The sequence below is a fragment of the Echinops telfairi genome, unplaced genomic scaffold (assembly GCF_000313985.2).
Source record: "Echinops telfairi isolate 266 unplaced genomic scaffold, ASM31398v2 ScPeMD7_3;HRSCAF=10, whole genome shotgun sequence".
In the NCBI taxonomy this organism is placed as follows: Eukaryota; Metazoa; Chordata; class Mammalia; order Afrosoricida; family Tenrecidae; genus Echinops; species Echinops telfairi.
In genome coordinates, this window is record NW_022103899.1 from 4,717,532 (window position 1) to 4,733,171 (window position 15,640).

Here is a 15,640-nt window from a genome sequence, read left to right on the forward strand (position 1 = left end):
TGCACTGCCCTGCTCCGCTTTAGGTCCTGAACAGCAATGCTCATCGATGGGACAGTCAGGCCCATCGGAATGCCTCTGCTGAACTCAGAATTCTGGGCCAAGGAGAACTAAAAATTAAACCAGATATGATCAAAGGCCAATTAAAGATGGAGAGATGTCCATGGTGGTTGGGGTCTGGGCATGGACCTCCCTCAGAGTTCTAATAATTTAAATACTGTAAAATGAACCAGACAGACGGCATGTGTGCTCATGGACTGGAGGTGATAGGAGGCAAGGGCAAAAGCATGCGGAAAGCTGAGCCAAGACAAACAGGACAAAACCAGGAGCTGTCAACTTGATTTCAACTCAGAGTAGCCCTCTGTGTCTCCCTGGAGGACTCTGCTCAGTGGGATGATCAACGGTTGTGATCTTTTGCAAGCAGATTCCCAGGACTTTCTTCTGAGGCGCTTCTGAGTAGATTCACACTTCCAACCTTTCGATAACTAGCTGCGGACTTCACCATTTGCACCAATCAAGGACTCTTTGTTGGAAGGGCAGTGGCGAGAAAACGGGAAGCTAACACACTCTTAAATTCACGAAGCAGAAGAGTGACACACATGTCCGTGGAGTATACTAGGACCTGGGTTAGTTGCACACAGGATGCTAATATTTCTCTATTGCTGAATCTAAATCACAAAAATCACCTCATGTGCATTTGAAAGTGGCTCATTGAATAGGAAAAAACAAAGAAGAATCGATGCATTTGAATTATGGTGCTGGGCACTGAATATTGGATATTAAAATCACTGTCAAAGAATGTTGACAGTTCCACGAACTGCCAAAATAACAATTCAATTCTGTCCTGTTAGAAGTCCAGTCAGGATGCTCCCTCACAGCAAGCATGGCATGACTTCATCTTACGTCCTTTGGATAAGCTGTCAGGGGAGACCAGCCCTTGGAAAAGGACATCATGCTTGGTGAAGCAAAGGGGCAGCGAAGAAGAGGAAGGCCTTTGAGGAGATGGATTGCCACAGTGGCTGCACGACTGGGCCCAAGCAAAAGAACAATTGTGAGGATGGCGCAGGAGCGGCAGGGCTTCACTCTACTGTCCACAGAGCCATGGCGACTCGGACAAACTGGACAGCCCCTAACAACAACAAAATCGTCAAGAAGCTAGGATTCTTGATAGATGGCTTCCTCATTTATTAGGGAGAACTTTAAATATTGTCTAGTGTGATAGACACAGTAATGGCCTCCGCAAGGATTCCCAAGTCCTAATACTCCGAACCTGGGGATCTGTTACCTCACAAAGGGGACTTTGCAGATGGCATTTAAGAATTAAATTTAGGATCTTAAAATGAGGAGTTTGGGAATATCCAGACCAGAGGGCCTCAAACTTTTTAAACAGGTAGCCAGTTAATTGTCCCTCAGACCCGTTGGAGGGCCGGACTATAGTTTAAAAAAAAAAAATGAACCAATTCCTATGCACACTGCACGTATCTTATTTTGAAGTAAAAAAACAAACGGGGCAAAAACACCCGGCAGGCCAGATAAATGTCCTCGGCGGGCCACATGTGGCCCGCAGGCCGTAGTTTGAGGACCCCTGATCCAGACAGACCCAACATAATCACAAGGGACCTTAAAAGAGGCAGACAGAAGGCTCAGAGACCCAGAAGGAAATGAGATGATGAAAGCAGAGGTCAGAGAGAGAGAGGAAGATCCTGCGATGCTGACTTTGGAGACAGAGGAAGGGGCCATGAGCAAAGGAATGCAGGAAGCTTCCAGAAGCTGGACTATGTGAAAATTTCCCCTACATCCTCCACAAGGAACATAGCCCTACCGACACCTTGAGTTTGGCCAAAGTGAAAGCCTTTCGACTCTTTCGACTTCTAGAACTAATAAGACAATACTCTGTATGGCTTCAAACCACTAATGTGGGAATTTGTTACAGCAGCCATAGAACACTAATACAGTTCGGAAACCCTTTCAGAAAAGCCATCAGAGGAAGCTCTCAGAGGGGATTTGCTAAAAGCCAACAAACAAGACAGGTTTCAGAATGTTCCCAATATCCCTTCACCTCTGCTGCTCAGTGTTTTAAAGCAACCGCCTGAATTTCTTAGCTATTCACAAAGATCAACTGTGTAGAAAGTGATTTTTAATTTTTTTTTATTTTTGTGATTTATTTTTTTAAGGTAAGCTTGTTCTCTCTATAGGATGCTGTAAATATTTTTCAGGCACCGTAAACGGCGTTGTAATAGAATCACCTTATTTGAGTGTTTACAAATGGCAGCGCTTGTCTTCCCAGAGGAAGCCCAAAGACGGGCAGAGACCCCCACCCATTGGAGCCGTACCTCTGCTGATGACTTCAGGAATGCCGCATGAGTCTGCAGCACTCGGACCCTGAGTCCGATGCTGTGGGAAACTATTTTTAATTCTTCCTCTAGCCATTTAGCTTTAGAAGAAAGTGATGTTACGTCATCGGACCCAAATTCCTGTTTCTCTGTCAGGATATTCGCAGCTGCTTCTAATTGCTCTGATGTTTCCTACGAAAGCAAAGCATAGGACGTCAGAAGCCGACAGGGGAATTGTAAACATTTTTCATTACTTGCTGTCCATCCATCGATGACACTGGTTAATTGAACGTTTACCAAGACGCCCCTCAGTAAAACCAAGGCACAGCATTTAAAAATGGAAAAAAAAAGGCACTACAAAATCTGCACCATCTCCATGCGGTCAGTAGCTTTATCAGCTACACTTCTCCTCCGGAGCATTTTGCTTTGTGTTACAGACAGAAGCAAGGTTGTTTGGAACAAAAGGGCATAAAACAAAATGCCAGAGCTGTAATTATACTTGAGGATTGCTTTATGCAATTCAGCAATAGATCCAGAAAATTCTTAAACTAACCTTACTATGTAAGAATTGGCAAATTTACAAGTTATTCATTTTTTTAATTAAAAAAATGACATTGATTTTACTTATGCAGCCTTATTCCTATCTAGAAATAAGGTTAAACAAGTGTAGGGGAAATATTACGTATAAGGCCTAAACAATCTAAAAGAGTCAGTGTAGTTTAGAGATTTTTAAATGGTTAGGAATGCTCTCCTCTGCTTTCTTGTGAGTGCAATTTATGGCATTTGGGAAAACTGCTAATCAGATGGATGAATAGATATCGGAGGCAGTACACACACAATTGCTTTAGAACAGCTATGCCAAATTTCATGTGAGACAAGCTAGGAACCGAGCAAAAATGAAAGGAAAAAGCTTCATTCTCATTTGCAGCAAGGAGAGATTGCTCCTGTGTCCTGCACTTCATTTGCATCCCGGCACTCGGTTGAATGAGGATGACTAGTTTACAAGCTCTGCTTCGGGGTAGCACTCAGGGAAAGAAGAGAACTGGGGAGTTTCTCTTCCTTCATTCACTTTGTCCCCCACAGCAAACAATTTTTAAATAAAACAATGAAACTGAGTCCAGACATAAAATGTTTTAAGTATTTAAAATAAAAAATTAACACACACACACCATCGAGTAAATGACTTTGTAAAAATGGGCTCACCTGCGCATTTCAGGAGGAAGAGATGCCTGAGGGCCTCTTCTGCTGGAAACTGACAGAGTAACAAGGCGATTTCCTACCTGCCTGAGAGGTGCTTCACTCACCTTTCTTAAACACCTGCTGGAGCAGGCCGGAGGCATCAGTGCTAACAAGGGATCTATCTCCCATGGTAGAAAGGAGGAAGATAGAGAAGGTTCAAGGGAGAAGAGGAGCGTTTTCTGGCTTTGAAAATTGAGTGTGCAAATACCCTGTCATTTACTTGGCCTGCCAGAGTCTTACAGTAATGCATCTACTTTGGGCAATGTTTTGTTGCAACTTGTTCTGGGAGGCAAACACAACGTGGGCAGTACTAAAGCACGGCGCTCCCTGCTTCCTCTGGCACCCCCAAAGGAGTTGTTAACATTGACCAGGCTAGGAAAAAGCCACATGTGTGTGTAATTCCAGGCACTGATGCTGTGTTTCTGTGAGTTCAACCGCCCTAAGAAATTCACCTAGCAACCCAATAAATGTGCATGGAAATAATTTAATCACATATTATAGTATACATATAGTATACATATTATTTGCTATAGCACTAATCTAAAATTGCAACTCTCAGGGGGTCTAGGATTGTTTTGTAGCTATTGAATATGAAGATAAATTATATTTATAAAATCATACATAGAATAATGATTATTATATGATTTACCTTAGCTTGGATATCCAGTTCCAGATATTTATTCAAAATCTTCTCTGATTCAGACAGGCTGCAACTGACATCTATTGCATTGGAAAGTATGGGGCTGATTTTCTGAATTGACATTTTCACCTTTATAAATAATTATATAAAATATGAAAAAATATCACAGATAAAAGATACACATATTAAAATATAATGTAATCTTAGTACTGTGGGACTATATGTGCATACATGAGGGGACTTCAAAACATTTGTGGAAAATTCCATTATCTTTTCATTTCAATTTTCTATGAACTTTTTTATTTTTAAATTTTTTTAATTTAATTTTTTTCCCATGAACTTTTTTACTTTCACTGCCATCTAGTCAATGCTGACTGCTCCCATAAACAGTTAGCGCAGCAGTTCTCAATTTGTGGGTCGCAACCCTTTGGGGGGGTCGAATGACCCTTTCACAGGCATTGCCCGATTCATAACAGTAGCAAAATTACAGTTATGAAGTAGCAATGAAAATAATTTTTATGGCTGGGGGTAACCACAATATGAGGAACTGTATTAAAAGGTCACAGAATTAGAAAGCTTGAGAACCACTGAGTTACAGCCTTGGAACCCCACAGGAGAACTTTTTGAAGCCCCTTTGTATTTCCATTATGTTTTAAATAACTCACTGCCATTGAGTTGATTCCACCTTAAAGAAACTCTATTGTTGAGTTTCGGAGGCTGCAAATCTTTCTGGGAGCAGACAGCCTCCTCTTTCTCTCCGGTCAGACTGGTAGGTTTGCATTTTGCAGTTAGCAGCCAAATGTCTAATCCACAGGGAATCCTGTGACCCTATATGCTGTTAATTTTCATCTAAAAACTAGCTTTAAATATTTAAACTTTCATACATAAATAATGCTGTGTTCTTCATATGAGATACTACTACTGACCCACTGACAGAGGGAATACTTTTAAGTGTATTTATTTTTATTATAAACAGTGAGCTATAAGTCATCATCTCCGTCCTCTAAGAACGTATCTATATTAAACATAAATGATAATCCGCTTGCCAATGCAACAGCAGAGGTGAATTCACATAACCAACTAACTCAGAGGCATCAACTGTAAGCTGAACAGGACACACTTTGCCTGCACATTTACAAGTGGAGGTCCAGGACCCACCCTACAGGTTGCTATATGTACACATGATAGTAAAACACAGGCACGTAACCCATTTAATCATAGAAATTGGGGCACTATGATTTAATATTCAATATACATCAATCAAAGTATAAAGGAGATTTTAATGGGTTCAAATTACTTCTTTCATCTCTCTGCTCTAACCAGGATCCAACTTCAGAACTCAAATTGACTTTGAATTGGCAATAAGAGAAGTAGCAACAGCTATTTGAGTTCCTACTGTGTAGTCTACCACCACCAAATTAGCTTGAGTCTCGAGCTCCAGAGAATGTGGGCACCCCACAGGTGTGTCATATTTGGAATCTCCTAGACCCAGGCATCAGAACAAGCCTCAGATTCCCAAGTTTTAGAATCAATAACAGGTGGTAAGATAATTTAACTTGAGACATCGTTAGCTAAATGGAGACATAGTTAGCCCTTAATGTCCTTTATAGAAATAAAGAAAGACATATTTAATGTCTGCACCTATGAAAACTAGTAATTCTATATGTGTAAGTCCAGCTATATATCCATTGATTCAAATGACAACATCGTTGGAAATGTGAGATCTAGCATATGGAGTGACATTTCTCAACATTAGTATCACTGATGTAGTACCAGTTTTTATTCTATGTCCCACCCATTGGTCATTCATCGAGATAGTTGTTGCCTGATTTTGTTCTACTTTGAAAAGCCATTTTCTTCACTTTGTAAAGAGAATCTTCATGTGTTTTTATTCAAAATAACCATGTCCCTTGAACCGACTTAGTACTACAAAGTATAATAATGGCATTGTTATTACCTACAAAAACCTGAAATTCACAATTTCTTGTAGCAGCTTATCTATCCATCCATCTTAGGGCTTTAGAAAGTTCACAGAAATATTAACTTAAAAGATACTGAATTTTTCCTACAAACTTTTAAAAGTCCCCTCATATCTATCATGATGTGGTGCTCAGTTTGTACAGCATTATGTTAATTTATACATGTTTATTTAAACCATGCTCAAAACCCTACAAACTGTTGATGCCATTCTAGTATACCTATGGTTCAATTAACGTGGTACTGTGCAAGCAAGAACCACCTTTGTGTTCAGATGAGGGGCTGCTGAAAATGCATGGGAACATTGCATCAATTTTTCATGCCATTTCCCATGAACTTTTGGAAGCCCTCTCAAAGGATGGTGTTACCAGCAAGGTGCTAATGATTTATTTTGGAAACCTGGAGCAGGGATAGTTGATGAGTAAAAATGATTCTGCACTTGGTCTTGTTCCATTGGTGGAGTTGATGTGGAAGTAAGAGACACATATGAAGACAAGTCCCTATCCCCTCCCACACCGACTCATTGCAGTCACCACATGCATATCATCAGCAAATTAGAAAAAGCTACCGTTGCGAGAGGAATTGTAGCAGATGCATCTAAAAATTAGCTTTAGGAGAACACATGCTATGAAAATACCTTCCTTAGGTAACCCTCCACTAAGGCTGTTAATTGCTGTTTCTTAAGAGCGAATTCTTTGTGCGTGGAACACTGTTCGGTCAGGTGATCCACTCGTCTTTGAATGCATCCTACCATCTCGTGGATTCCGGTTACCCGAAAGCTGAATAGAACAAACCAGGTGTTAGTTTGGTTTACTGCAATATACAAACGAGCCCTAGGAACAGGTAGCGTTTGAAAACAGATTTGCTCTTTCATGTAGATATGAATTGATAAAAGCTTCAGGTTTCAGACTTCAGGATCAGAGAGGCTAAGTAGCTATAGTCTGGTACAACATACAGCAAAACAAATTATATTGGTTTGCTTAAATCAGTCAGTCCTGAGGAGAAAGATGAGTTATAAGTTTATAAAACCGGGTCTAATTGTCTTTTCTAAATGTCTACTTGTTATTATTTCTCTCAGATATTTTGAGATGTTTACAGCAAAAAAGCACAATATATTTGCCAAAAGTTTCCTGGGGGTGCTATTTAAAAGCTTTATTTTTCTAATATGCTCTCTGAATAGAAATATGGATCAGCCAATTAACAGAGCATTTACTAATCCAAAAGGGTAAAATATTTCTGTAACACCAAGGCCCTTGTTCCTGATACTTATGAATGTTCAAGGCTGTGTTCATTACATGAAAACTGAGTTATCACCAAATATTAGGAATCGAGTATACCAGTTCATAAAAATAAAGGGAGCAGTCAGACCTGGAACTATTTATAGGGTTTGGTTTTGTTCTTTTTGTTTTTTTGTTGGTGTTTTTGCTTTTGTTTTGTTTTGTCTATCTTTATAAGGTAAGCATGACAAGGAATCCCGAGGAGAAAGCAAAGGGTGGGGGGTCAAGGGAAAGAAGGAGGTGGGGTGAGGCGAGAGAAGAGAGCAGTGAGCCAATAATGTCAAGGACAGGGGAACAACAAGGGATCTAAATGATCAAGTGTAACCTAGCCAAGAGGAGTTACTGAGAGGCGAATGAGGGGTGAGCATGATAGTGCATGATAGTGGAGCAGGAGGAAGGTAAAAGGAAATAGAGGAAAGAACTAGGATGTAAAACTACACATAGAGGTATAAATATAGACATGTATACATGTAAATATATTAATACATAGAGATAAGGGTATTGGTTTACGTACATATATTTGTATGGTAATACATTGAGGTAGCAGACAGACTTTGAGCCTCTACTTAAGCTTTCCCTCAAAACAAGAACACTTTGTTCTGATAACATGGCACAGGGCAATACCCACCTTCCTGACGTGATCACTAAAGACAAAATGGGTGCATAAGCAAATGCGGTGCAGAAAGTGGATGGTGCCAGGCTATTAAAAAATATAGTGTCTGGGGTCTTGAAGGCTTAAAGTTAAGCAACTAGCCATCTAGCGGGGGAACAGCTAAGCCCCACATGGAAGAAGCACCCCAGACTATGTGATCATAAGGTGTCAATGGGAACAGGTATCAGAAGTTCAAAAACAAACAATCACATGGATATGAAGAAGAAGGGTCAGAGTGGAGATCCAAAGCCCATCTGTCAATAATAGTTCTATTAACCATAGTCTTTATAACTTCCACCAAACTACAGGGTGGGATTATGCAGATTGGGTGTATTTACTTTTTTACTGATGGTTCTCAATAAAAGAAGGTTAGGGAATAGACTGACAGAATTATATGATTCTGTGCATGATTGTTAACAGAGTTGATTGTGATTCTAAAAATTTGGAACTCTAACGTTGGCATTGGTAAATTTTGCTGTCCTGATGAGTATAAAACAAATAATCTCAGAATTCAGTCACACAGTGACTGCGCACATGGACTTCTCCAGATGGAACACCCAGACATCAAATTTACTGCATTTGTGGAAGGAGATGATGGAAAAGCTCAATTGCAGCAGATAAAACCAGGGTCTGACTGTAGAACAGACCATCAATTGTTCATATGAAAGTTCAGGTTGAAGCTGAAGAAAATTAAGACACATCCATGAGGGGCAAATACAACCTTGAATACCCTCCTTGAATTCTGAGAACATCTCAAGAACTGATTTGATGCACTGACCACTAATGACAGAAGACCTGATGAGCTGTGGGAGGACATCAAGACCATCACTCATGAAGAAAGCAACTGGTCATTAAAAAAACAGGAAAGAAAAGATCCAAGTAGGTGTCTTAGGACACTCTAAAACTTGCTCTTAATTGTAGAGTAGCTAAAGCAAATGGAAGAAAGGATGAAGTCAAAAACTTGCATAGAAAATTTCAAGGGCAGCTCGAGAAGATAAAGTCTCATATTATAATGAGATGTGCAAAGACCTAAAGTTAGAAAATCAAAAGGAAGAACATGCTCAGTGTATCTGAAACTGAAAGAGGTCAAGAAAAAATTCAAACCTTGAGTTGCAATCTTGAAAGATTCTATGGGAACAATATTGAATGACATAGGAAGTATCAAAAGAAGTTGGAGGAAATACACAGAATCACTGTATAAAAAAGAACTAGTCTACATCCAACCATTTCAGGAGGTAGTATATAAACAATAACCAGTGGTACTGAAGGAAGATGTTCAGCTGCACTGAAAGCATTAGCCAAAAACAAAGCTCCAGGAATTGATGGAATACCCATTGAAATATTTGATGAAGCACTGAAAGCACTCACTCAACTGTCAGGAAATGTGGGATTCATATCTGTACCCATCCCAAAGAAAGGTGACCCAACTGAATGTTCAATTTATAGAACAATATCTTTAATATCACATGCAAATACAATTCTGCTGAAAATCATCCAACAATGATTGCAGCAGTATATTGACCAGGAGTTGCCAGAGGTTCAGGCTGGATTCAAGGAGTATAATTGTTCACATAAGATACATGTTGGCTAAAAGCAGAGAACATCAGAAAGATGTTTACTTGTGTTTTATTGACAATGCCAAGGCCTTTGACTGTGTGGATCATAACAAACTATGAATAGCCTTGTGTGGTAGACATACAATCATTTGTCAATTTGAGGATTAAGAGTGAAGGGGTGGAGTCTACTCAGTCAAATGGGTCATAGCCAATGAGGCTTCTGTGTGGGCATAGCTTTCCGCTAAGGATTCTGGGAATTCTGGTATTTTCTCCTTGGAGGTGGGAGACTCTGCTCACACCCTGGGAGACATAGCAGCTGACAAGACACATGGACCCACCCTGATGAAGCCCTGGGTGCTGGAGAAGCCATGCAGAGGCCCCTGCCAGCGCTGAGATGCTTCCAATGCCACTGGATCCAAAGACTTCCCACCCACTGGCCTGTGATCTTCTACATTCGGCGTCATTGCATGTGTTTCATGAGTCTGAAGAGGACCTTATAGAATGGTATCGGACATAAGGGCTAATATCGGACTTATTGACTTGATCTGGACTGGGCTGGGATGTTTTTACAATGTTCAGTTGCTCTTGTATATCAATCTCTTTCTTATTCACATATGTGTGTCCTCGGATTCGTTTCTCTAGTCTAATCAGACTAACACGCCTTCAGAAGAATGAGAATTCTAGAACATTTCACTGTGCTCACCTGGAACTTGTGCATGGATCAAGAGGCAGTTGTGCAAACAGAACAAGGGGCTACTACCTGGTTTAAAATCTGTGCCTCTGTGTTGTATACTCCCACCATACTTATTCAATCTGTGTGCTGAGTAAGTTGTATACTCCCACCATACTTATTCAATCTGTGTGCTGAGTAAGTCATCCGGGAAACTGCATTATATGAAGAAGAATTCAGCATCGAGCTTGGTGTTAACGAGCTGTGATATGCAGATGGCATAACCTTGCTTGCTGAAAGTGAGAAGGACCTGAGGCACTTGCTGATGAAGATCAAGGATTGCAGCCTTCAGGATGGATTACCACTCAGTGTAAATAAGATCAGAATCCTCACAAGTGGACCAATAGGTAACATCATGATAGATGGAAAATGATTGAAGTTGTATGTCTTGCTTGGATCCACACTCAATACTCATGGAAGCGGCCATGAAGTGCTCGAAGGGCATGTTGCATTGGGCTAATTCTGCTGCACAGACCTCTGTAGCTATTGAAACACAAGGCTATTACCTTGAGGACTAAGGTGTGCCTGACCCAAGCCATGGTATTTTTGATTGCTTCATATGCATATGAAAATTGGGCACTGAATAGAGAAGACCAAGAAGAAGTGATGTGTTCGAATTGTGGTGCTGGCAAAGAATACCAGGCATACCATGCACTGCCAAAAGAATAAACGCATCTGTTTTGGAAGAAGTACAGCTTCCTTAGAAGCAAGGGTAGTGAGACTTCACCTCATCTACTTTAGGCATGTTATTAAGAAAGACCATTAGCTGGAGAAGGACATCATGCATGCTAAAGGAGAGGGGCAGAGAAAGGAGGAAGACCTTTGACAGAATGGATTGACACAGTGACCACGACCAGGGGTTCAAGCATGACAACACTTGTGAGGGTTCTGTTGTTCAGAACCGATTCGAAGGCACCTACAATAACCACAGAACCGCCCCAATAAATCCCATAACCTGGAGCATTGTCGGTGAGTTCGTGGGGCCAATGCCATCAATTACTGAACCAAGAGCAGAAAAGTAGAGTGTGTCAGGAGAGGGACGGCTGATGTCACAATTGATAACGAAGGTTGGAAGGTAGAAGCCTGTCTGACCTCCACTTTATAGAAATTGGCCCTGGGCTGATGTCCAGGTAAATTTTTCCCTCGAGAGGCCAGTGGAGGTCAGGCACAGCCCCTGAGGCCACTCTTCCAGGCGTGCTGGCAGCACAAGGCAAAGAAAGAATGGACCGACCATTTAACAAGTTCTCCACCTGTCTCTAAAACAGGCCCTGTGCTTTCATTTAGGATGTGAAGCCTTTCAATTTCCTGTCCTCCATTTCCTTCATATACTAATAGGGACTGAGGATAACTCTTCATTTAGTTGCCCAGAGTTTAAAAAGATTGTGGAATGAGATGCAGCTTTCAGTAATTTTACCTCAAATAATTAATTTATGACTCTCTAAAAATGAGTTTAATTAGTAATGAAATGAGGGCAAGATCCCAAATGACTGAGAAAGAAAACAACCTCAACCGAATGAGAAATAGTTTGCAAGAGCAATGAGAGTTCATCAGGTGACTTGAGACTTCTCCCTTGTTTGACACACGTGCCTGGGACTCAGGCATAGCCTCTGGATACCTCTGGTATCCTTGACAAGTTTAATCGAGGAAAAATAAAACTGCGAGAGATCTTATCCGCGTCATATAATGTTCCATGTTATATTTGAAACTATTAGACTTTCACTTTAATATTCCGAGTGGTCGTGAAATCAGGACATTCTATAAAATGATTCTTAGGACACTTAAGTGCACAAATTCTTCACACACTGCATTGACAGGACATATGTACTTGAATACTTCTAACGAGGCTTAGACTTGAGGCATTATATGCTAAAAGGGCACTTGAAAGGCTCGTGGTCCGGTAATCTGTAGGCTCCAGTGTTTTGTAGTACAGAAATCTGAACCGAGAAAGATAAAGTGAGAGGCACTGTGAAAAGTGTACAGAGAACAAAGCTTAGGAAAGGAAATGTGTAAGCACACAGAAAAGTAATATTGCTGGAAATGCCACAAAATAAAAAGGTATTTGGAAATGGCGGAAAAGAAACCGTAAGCGTCAAGATCAACAATGGCCCCTTCCGTTGCTAAGTTGCCTGTCTGTGGTTCTCCCAGAATGCAGTCCAATGACCGTTTGCTCACTCACTCTAGAATAGAGTCCTCCTTGGCCTACCGGGGATGCTGCTAGGAGGAAATACCGTGAGACTTCAATAGGCTGCTTCCTAGGAAAGACGATCCTCGGTAAGCAGGTCCAGCGAAGCCTCTTAGTGCCTGCTCAAGTTACTCTTTTTACTCCTTGGTCTTTAAAAAAATATGGCCGTCAGCCAACATTTGGGGCATAACTTCAATGCCAGCCATGATCCCTCAACACAAACCTCCCCTTCTGACTCTGACCAAGGCTTGCTCTAGGATCCTCATCTCCTCCTGAGTGCTCCACTCGAACCTCTGCTTTAGCGTCATTGAGGAGTTAAGGCTGAACTCCTCAATGCTCACATGAACTCCAGACTCCTCTTTGGTCATTCACATAAGAAGTGCACTCTCTCCTCTCAGGCGCTGTCACTCAGCTGTACCGTGCCCTGGGAGATAGGGATTGTGGATTTATCTTTCCCATATATGTGCGTTTGCTGCTTACATAGACTGTTATATAATGTTGCATTAAATTGTTAGCATTTTAAATGTATTATTGCAACAAGTACACTAAGTGCTGTACATGCATTATTGCATAGAATACTGAACGAAGCTTTCTGAGGTCGATATCACTGACCCCAATTGTGAGCTGAAGAAACAGAAGCAAGCGTCTGAGGTCAGACAACTTGCCCAGAAACACACACAGTCAGCCAGTAAGCAGCAAAACAGCTCTAAAGTCAACTGTCTTTGCTCACTAAACCTATACCTGCATTATATTTAATCATTGTTGACTGCATTTACATTTGAACTCAATTCCTAGTTTTCTGCATTGGGTTTCTACTGAGATTTCAGGAGTTACAAACAACACCTTAGTTTCAACCATTAGAAAAAAACGGTTACTTCCACTAATGAAAACAATTATTACGCATTTTCTGTAGCAATACATTTTTTCTATGGTTTTAACGGCAGCTGTCTCCTAATTCTTGCTATACTTCATGAGTTTGGGACTATTAATAATACCCGTTTTGCAGGTGAGAAAGGTGAGGAACAGAGAGGCTAATTAACTTGCTACGGTCACAATGTGATTAAGTGGCACAGCCAGTATGTTAAACCTGTTCATCTCATCCCAGGGTCAACATTTTTATGACCTCCCAGTACTTTTTTCTGGGTCTGTGAACCAGCCAGACTGGGGGTTGGGTAGTGTTCTACTCGAAAGCTTCACCTTCTCTTGAGTTGTGTGTTGATGCTATCTTTCACAGAAAAGGAGATACTCTTGTCCCTGATAGGCTTCTCTGGGGAAGGTAATGCCTGTAGTTTGTGAAGAGGCCACTAGAGGGGCACAGCACCCTGTTAGAATCACATCACCTCTCCAGCACTGAAAACAGACAATGGGGAAATAAAACTAAATCGAGCAGCCCTTCCACAAAAATATGACTTCTTTATCAGCTCCATCTTTCATTTTGGTGAATAGCAATCAAGCAAATAGAATCTTCCTCGTTGGAAGGTCCGTGTGTGTTTGATTTTTCAGTGAACAGGGAGATTCTTGCCTTGCTTTTGTGGTCATTTGTGCTTGTCTGCTAGAGCCATTCCATTGAAGATTCTTTAAAGGAAAGAAGGCATGCTATTCATTGATTCTACTATCCCCATTCTTATAGCAGCGCCCATCCTTGTAAATAGCAGACGATCAATACACATTTTCAAATTAAGTAAAAAGACTTTGATCAATATTTATGGGAAGATAAGGACATAAATTTAAGGAACGAGTAAAGGATATGCACAGATACTTTTAAAATGTCACTAGTTGTTCTATAGCTTTCAAATGCCGACTTTAACTTTTGGCCACTTAAGGATTTTACACTAGCCATTTTTACTATTGGTTATGCTTAACACTTGTATAGTAAGGCCCAATCAAATTTATTGTTAATTTGGTTCAATTGATGCACCGCTGCTGTATTTAAAGTCTTAGACGAGACTTGAATTGCCTTGCTCTGCCATGAAGATAAAAGACCAGAGTCTTTGGTATGGAATGCTTTTTAATATAAATAAAGAAAAACTTTTCACGACTTTATGGATAAGCACCAACATAACAAGTGGGGAAAAGATCGAAGTGGTCAAGGATTTCATTTTACTTGGATCCACAGACCACGCCAGTGGAAGCAGAAGTCAAGAAATCTAACATATTGCATTGGGCAAATATGCGATGAAAGAGTCCCTTAGAGTGTTCCAAGTCAAGGTGGCCCTGTGAGGACTAAGCGGCGCCTGATCCCAATCCATTGTGTTTTACTTGCCCCCTGTGAGAGCAGAGCCCTGTTGGAGTAGTGGTTCCAAGTTGGGTTGCAATCCGCAAGGTCAGCAGTTTGAAATGACCAGCTGCTCCTCAGGAGAAAGACAGGGCTTTCTACTCCCATACAGAGTCTCAGAAACTCACAGGGCAGTTCCACCCTGTCCGACGGGGTCACCACGAGCCGGCATCAACTCTGTGGCACTGAGTTTTCTTTCAGCTTGGTCCACATGGAGAAGCTGGGCAATGAATAAGGAGGAACGACGGAGACGTGGGGATGCCTTCGAAACACGGTTTTGACAAGGCGTTTTGAATGTATCATGGTCTGTCAGCAGTATGACCTAATCTGCTCAAAAGAGGTAAAACCAGAATGCTCCTTGGAAGTGAGGATGATAAGACTTTGTCTCATGTACTCTGGGCACATGATCAGAAGGAACCAGTCCCTAGAGAAGGATATTAGACTTGGGAGGGTCAGCGAAAAAGAGGCAGACCTTCAACAAGAGGGACCAACACAGTGGCTGCAACAGCAGGCGCCAGTATAGCAATGATTGTGAGGATAGTGTACGACTTGGCAGTGGTTTCTTTTGTGATATCTTAAACAGAACCAACATGATGCCACCTGACAACATGCATGCATGGTGGTGCTGTCAGGTAAGCATTAAACTGCTTAACCTAAGGCCAGTTGTTCAAATCCACCAGCTACTCTTCAGGAGAAAGTTGAGGATCTCTGCTCCCAGAAACCTTTACAACCTTGAATTGACTCCATGACAGAGTCTGTTGTGGGGTTTTCAGTGCGTCCTG

The 15,640-nt window shown here is 41.2% G+C and overlaps 1 protein-coding gene across 6 annotated transcripts in view; it reads right to left on the reverse strand.

The window, feature by feature from the left end:
- Positions 1–15,640, reverse strand: part of CCDC141 (coiled-coil domain containing 141) — a 252,786-nt gene that overhangs the window by 48,871 nt on the left and 188,275 nt on the right. For all 6 annotated transcript variants that reach the window (XM_045295115.1, XM_045295113.1, XM_045295114.1 and 3 more), the window contains 3 exons: positions 6,824–6,965; positions 4,219–4,338; positions 2,331–2,522 (listed from right to left, as the gene is read on the reverse strand). In XM_045295115.1, coding sequence (XP_045151050.1) covers positions 2,331–2,522; positions 4,219–4,338; positions 6,824–6,965 — 454 coding nt within the window. The remainder of the gene's footprint in view (positions 1–2,330; positions 2,523–4,218; positions 4,339–6,823; positions 6,966–15,640) is intronic.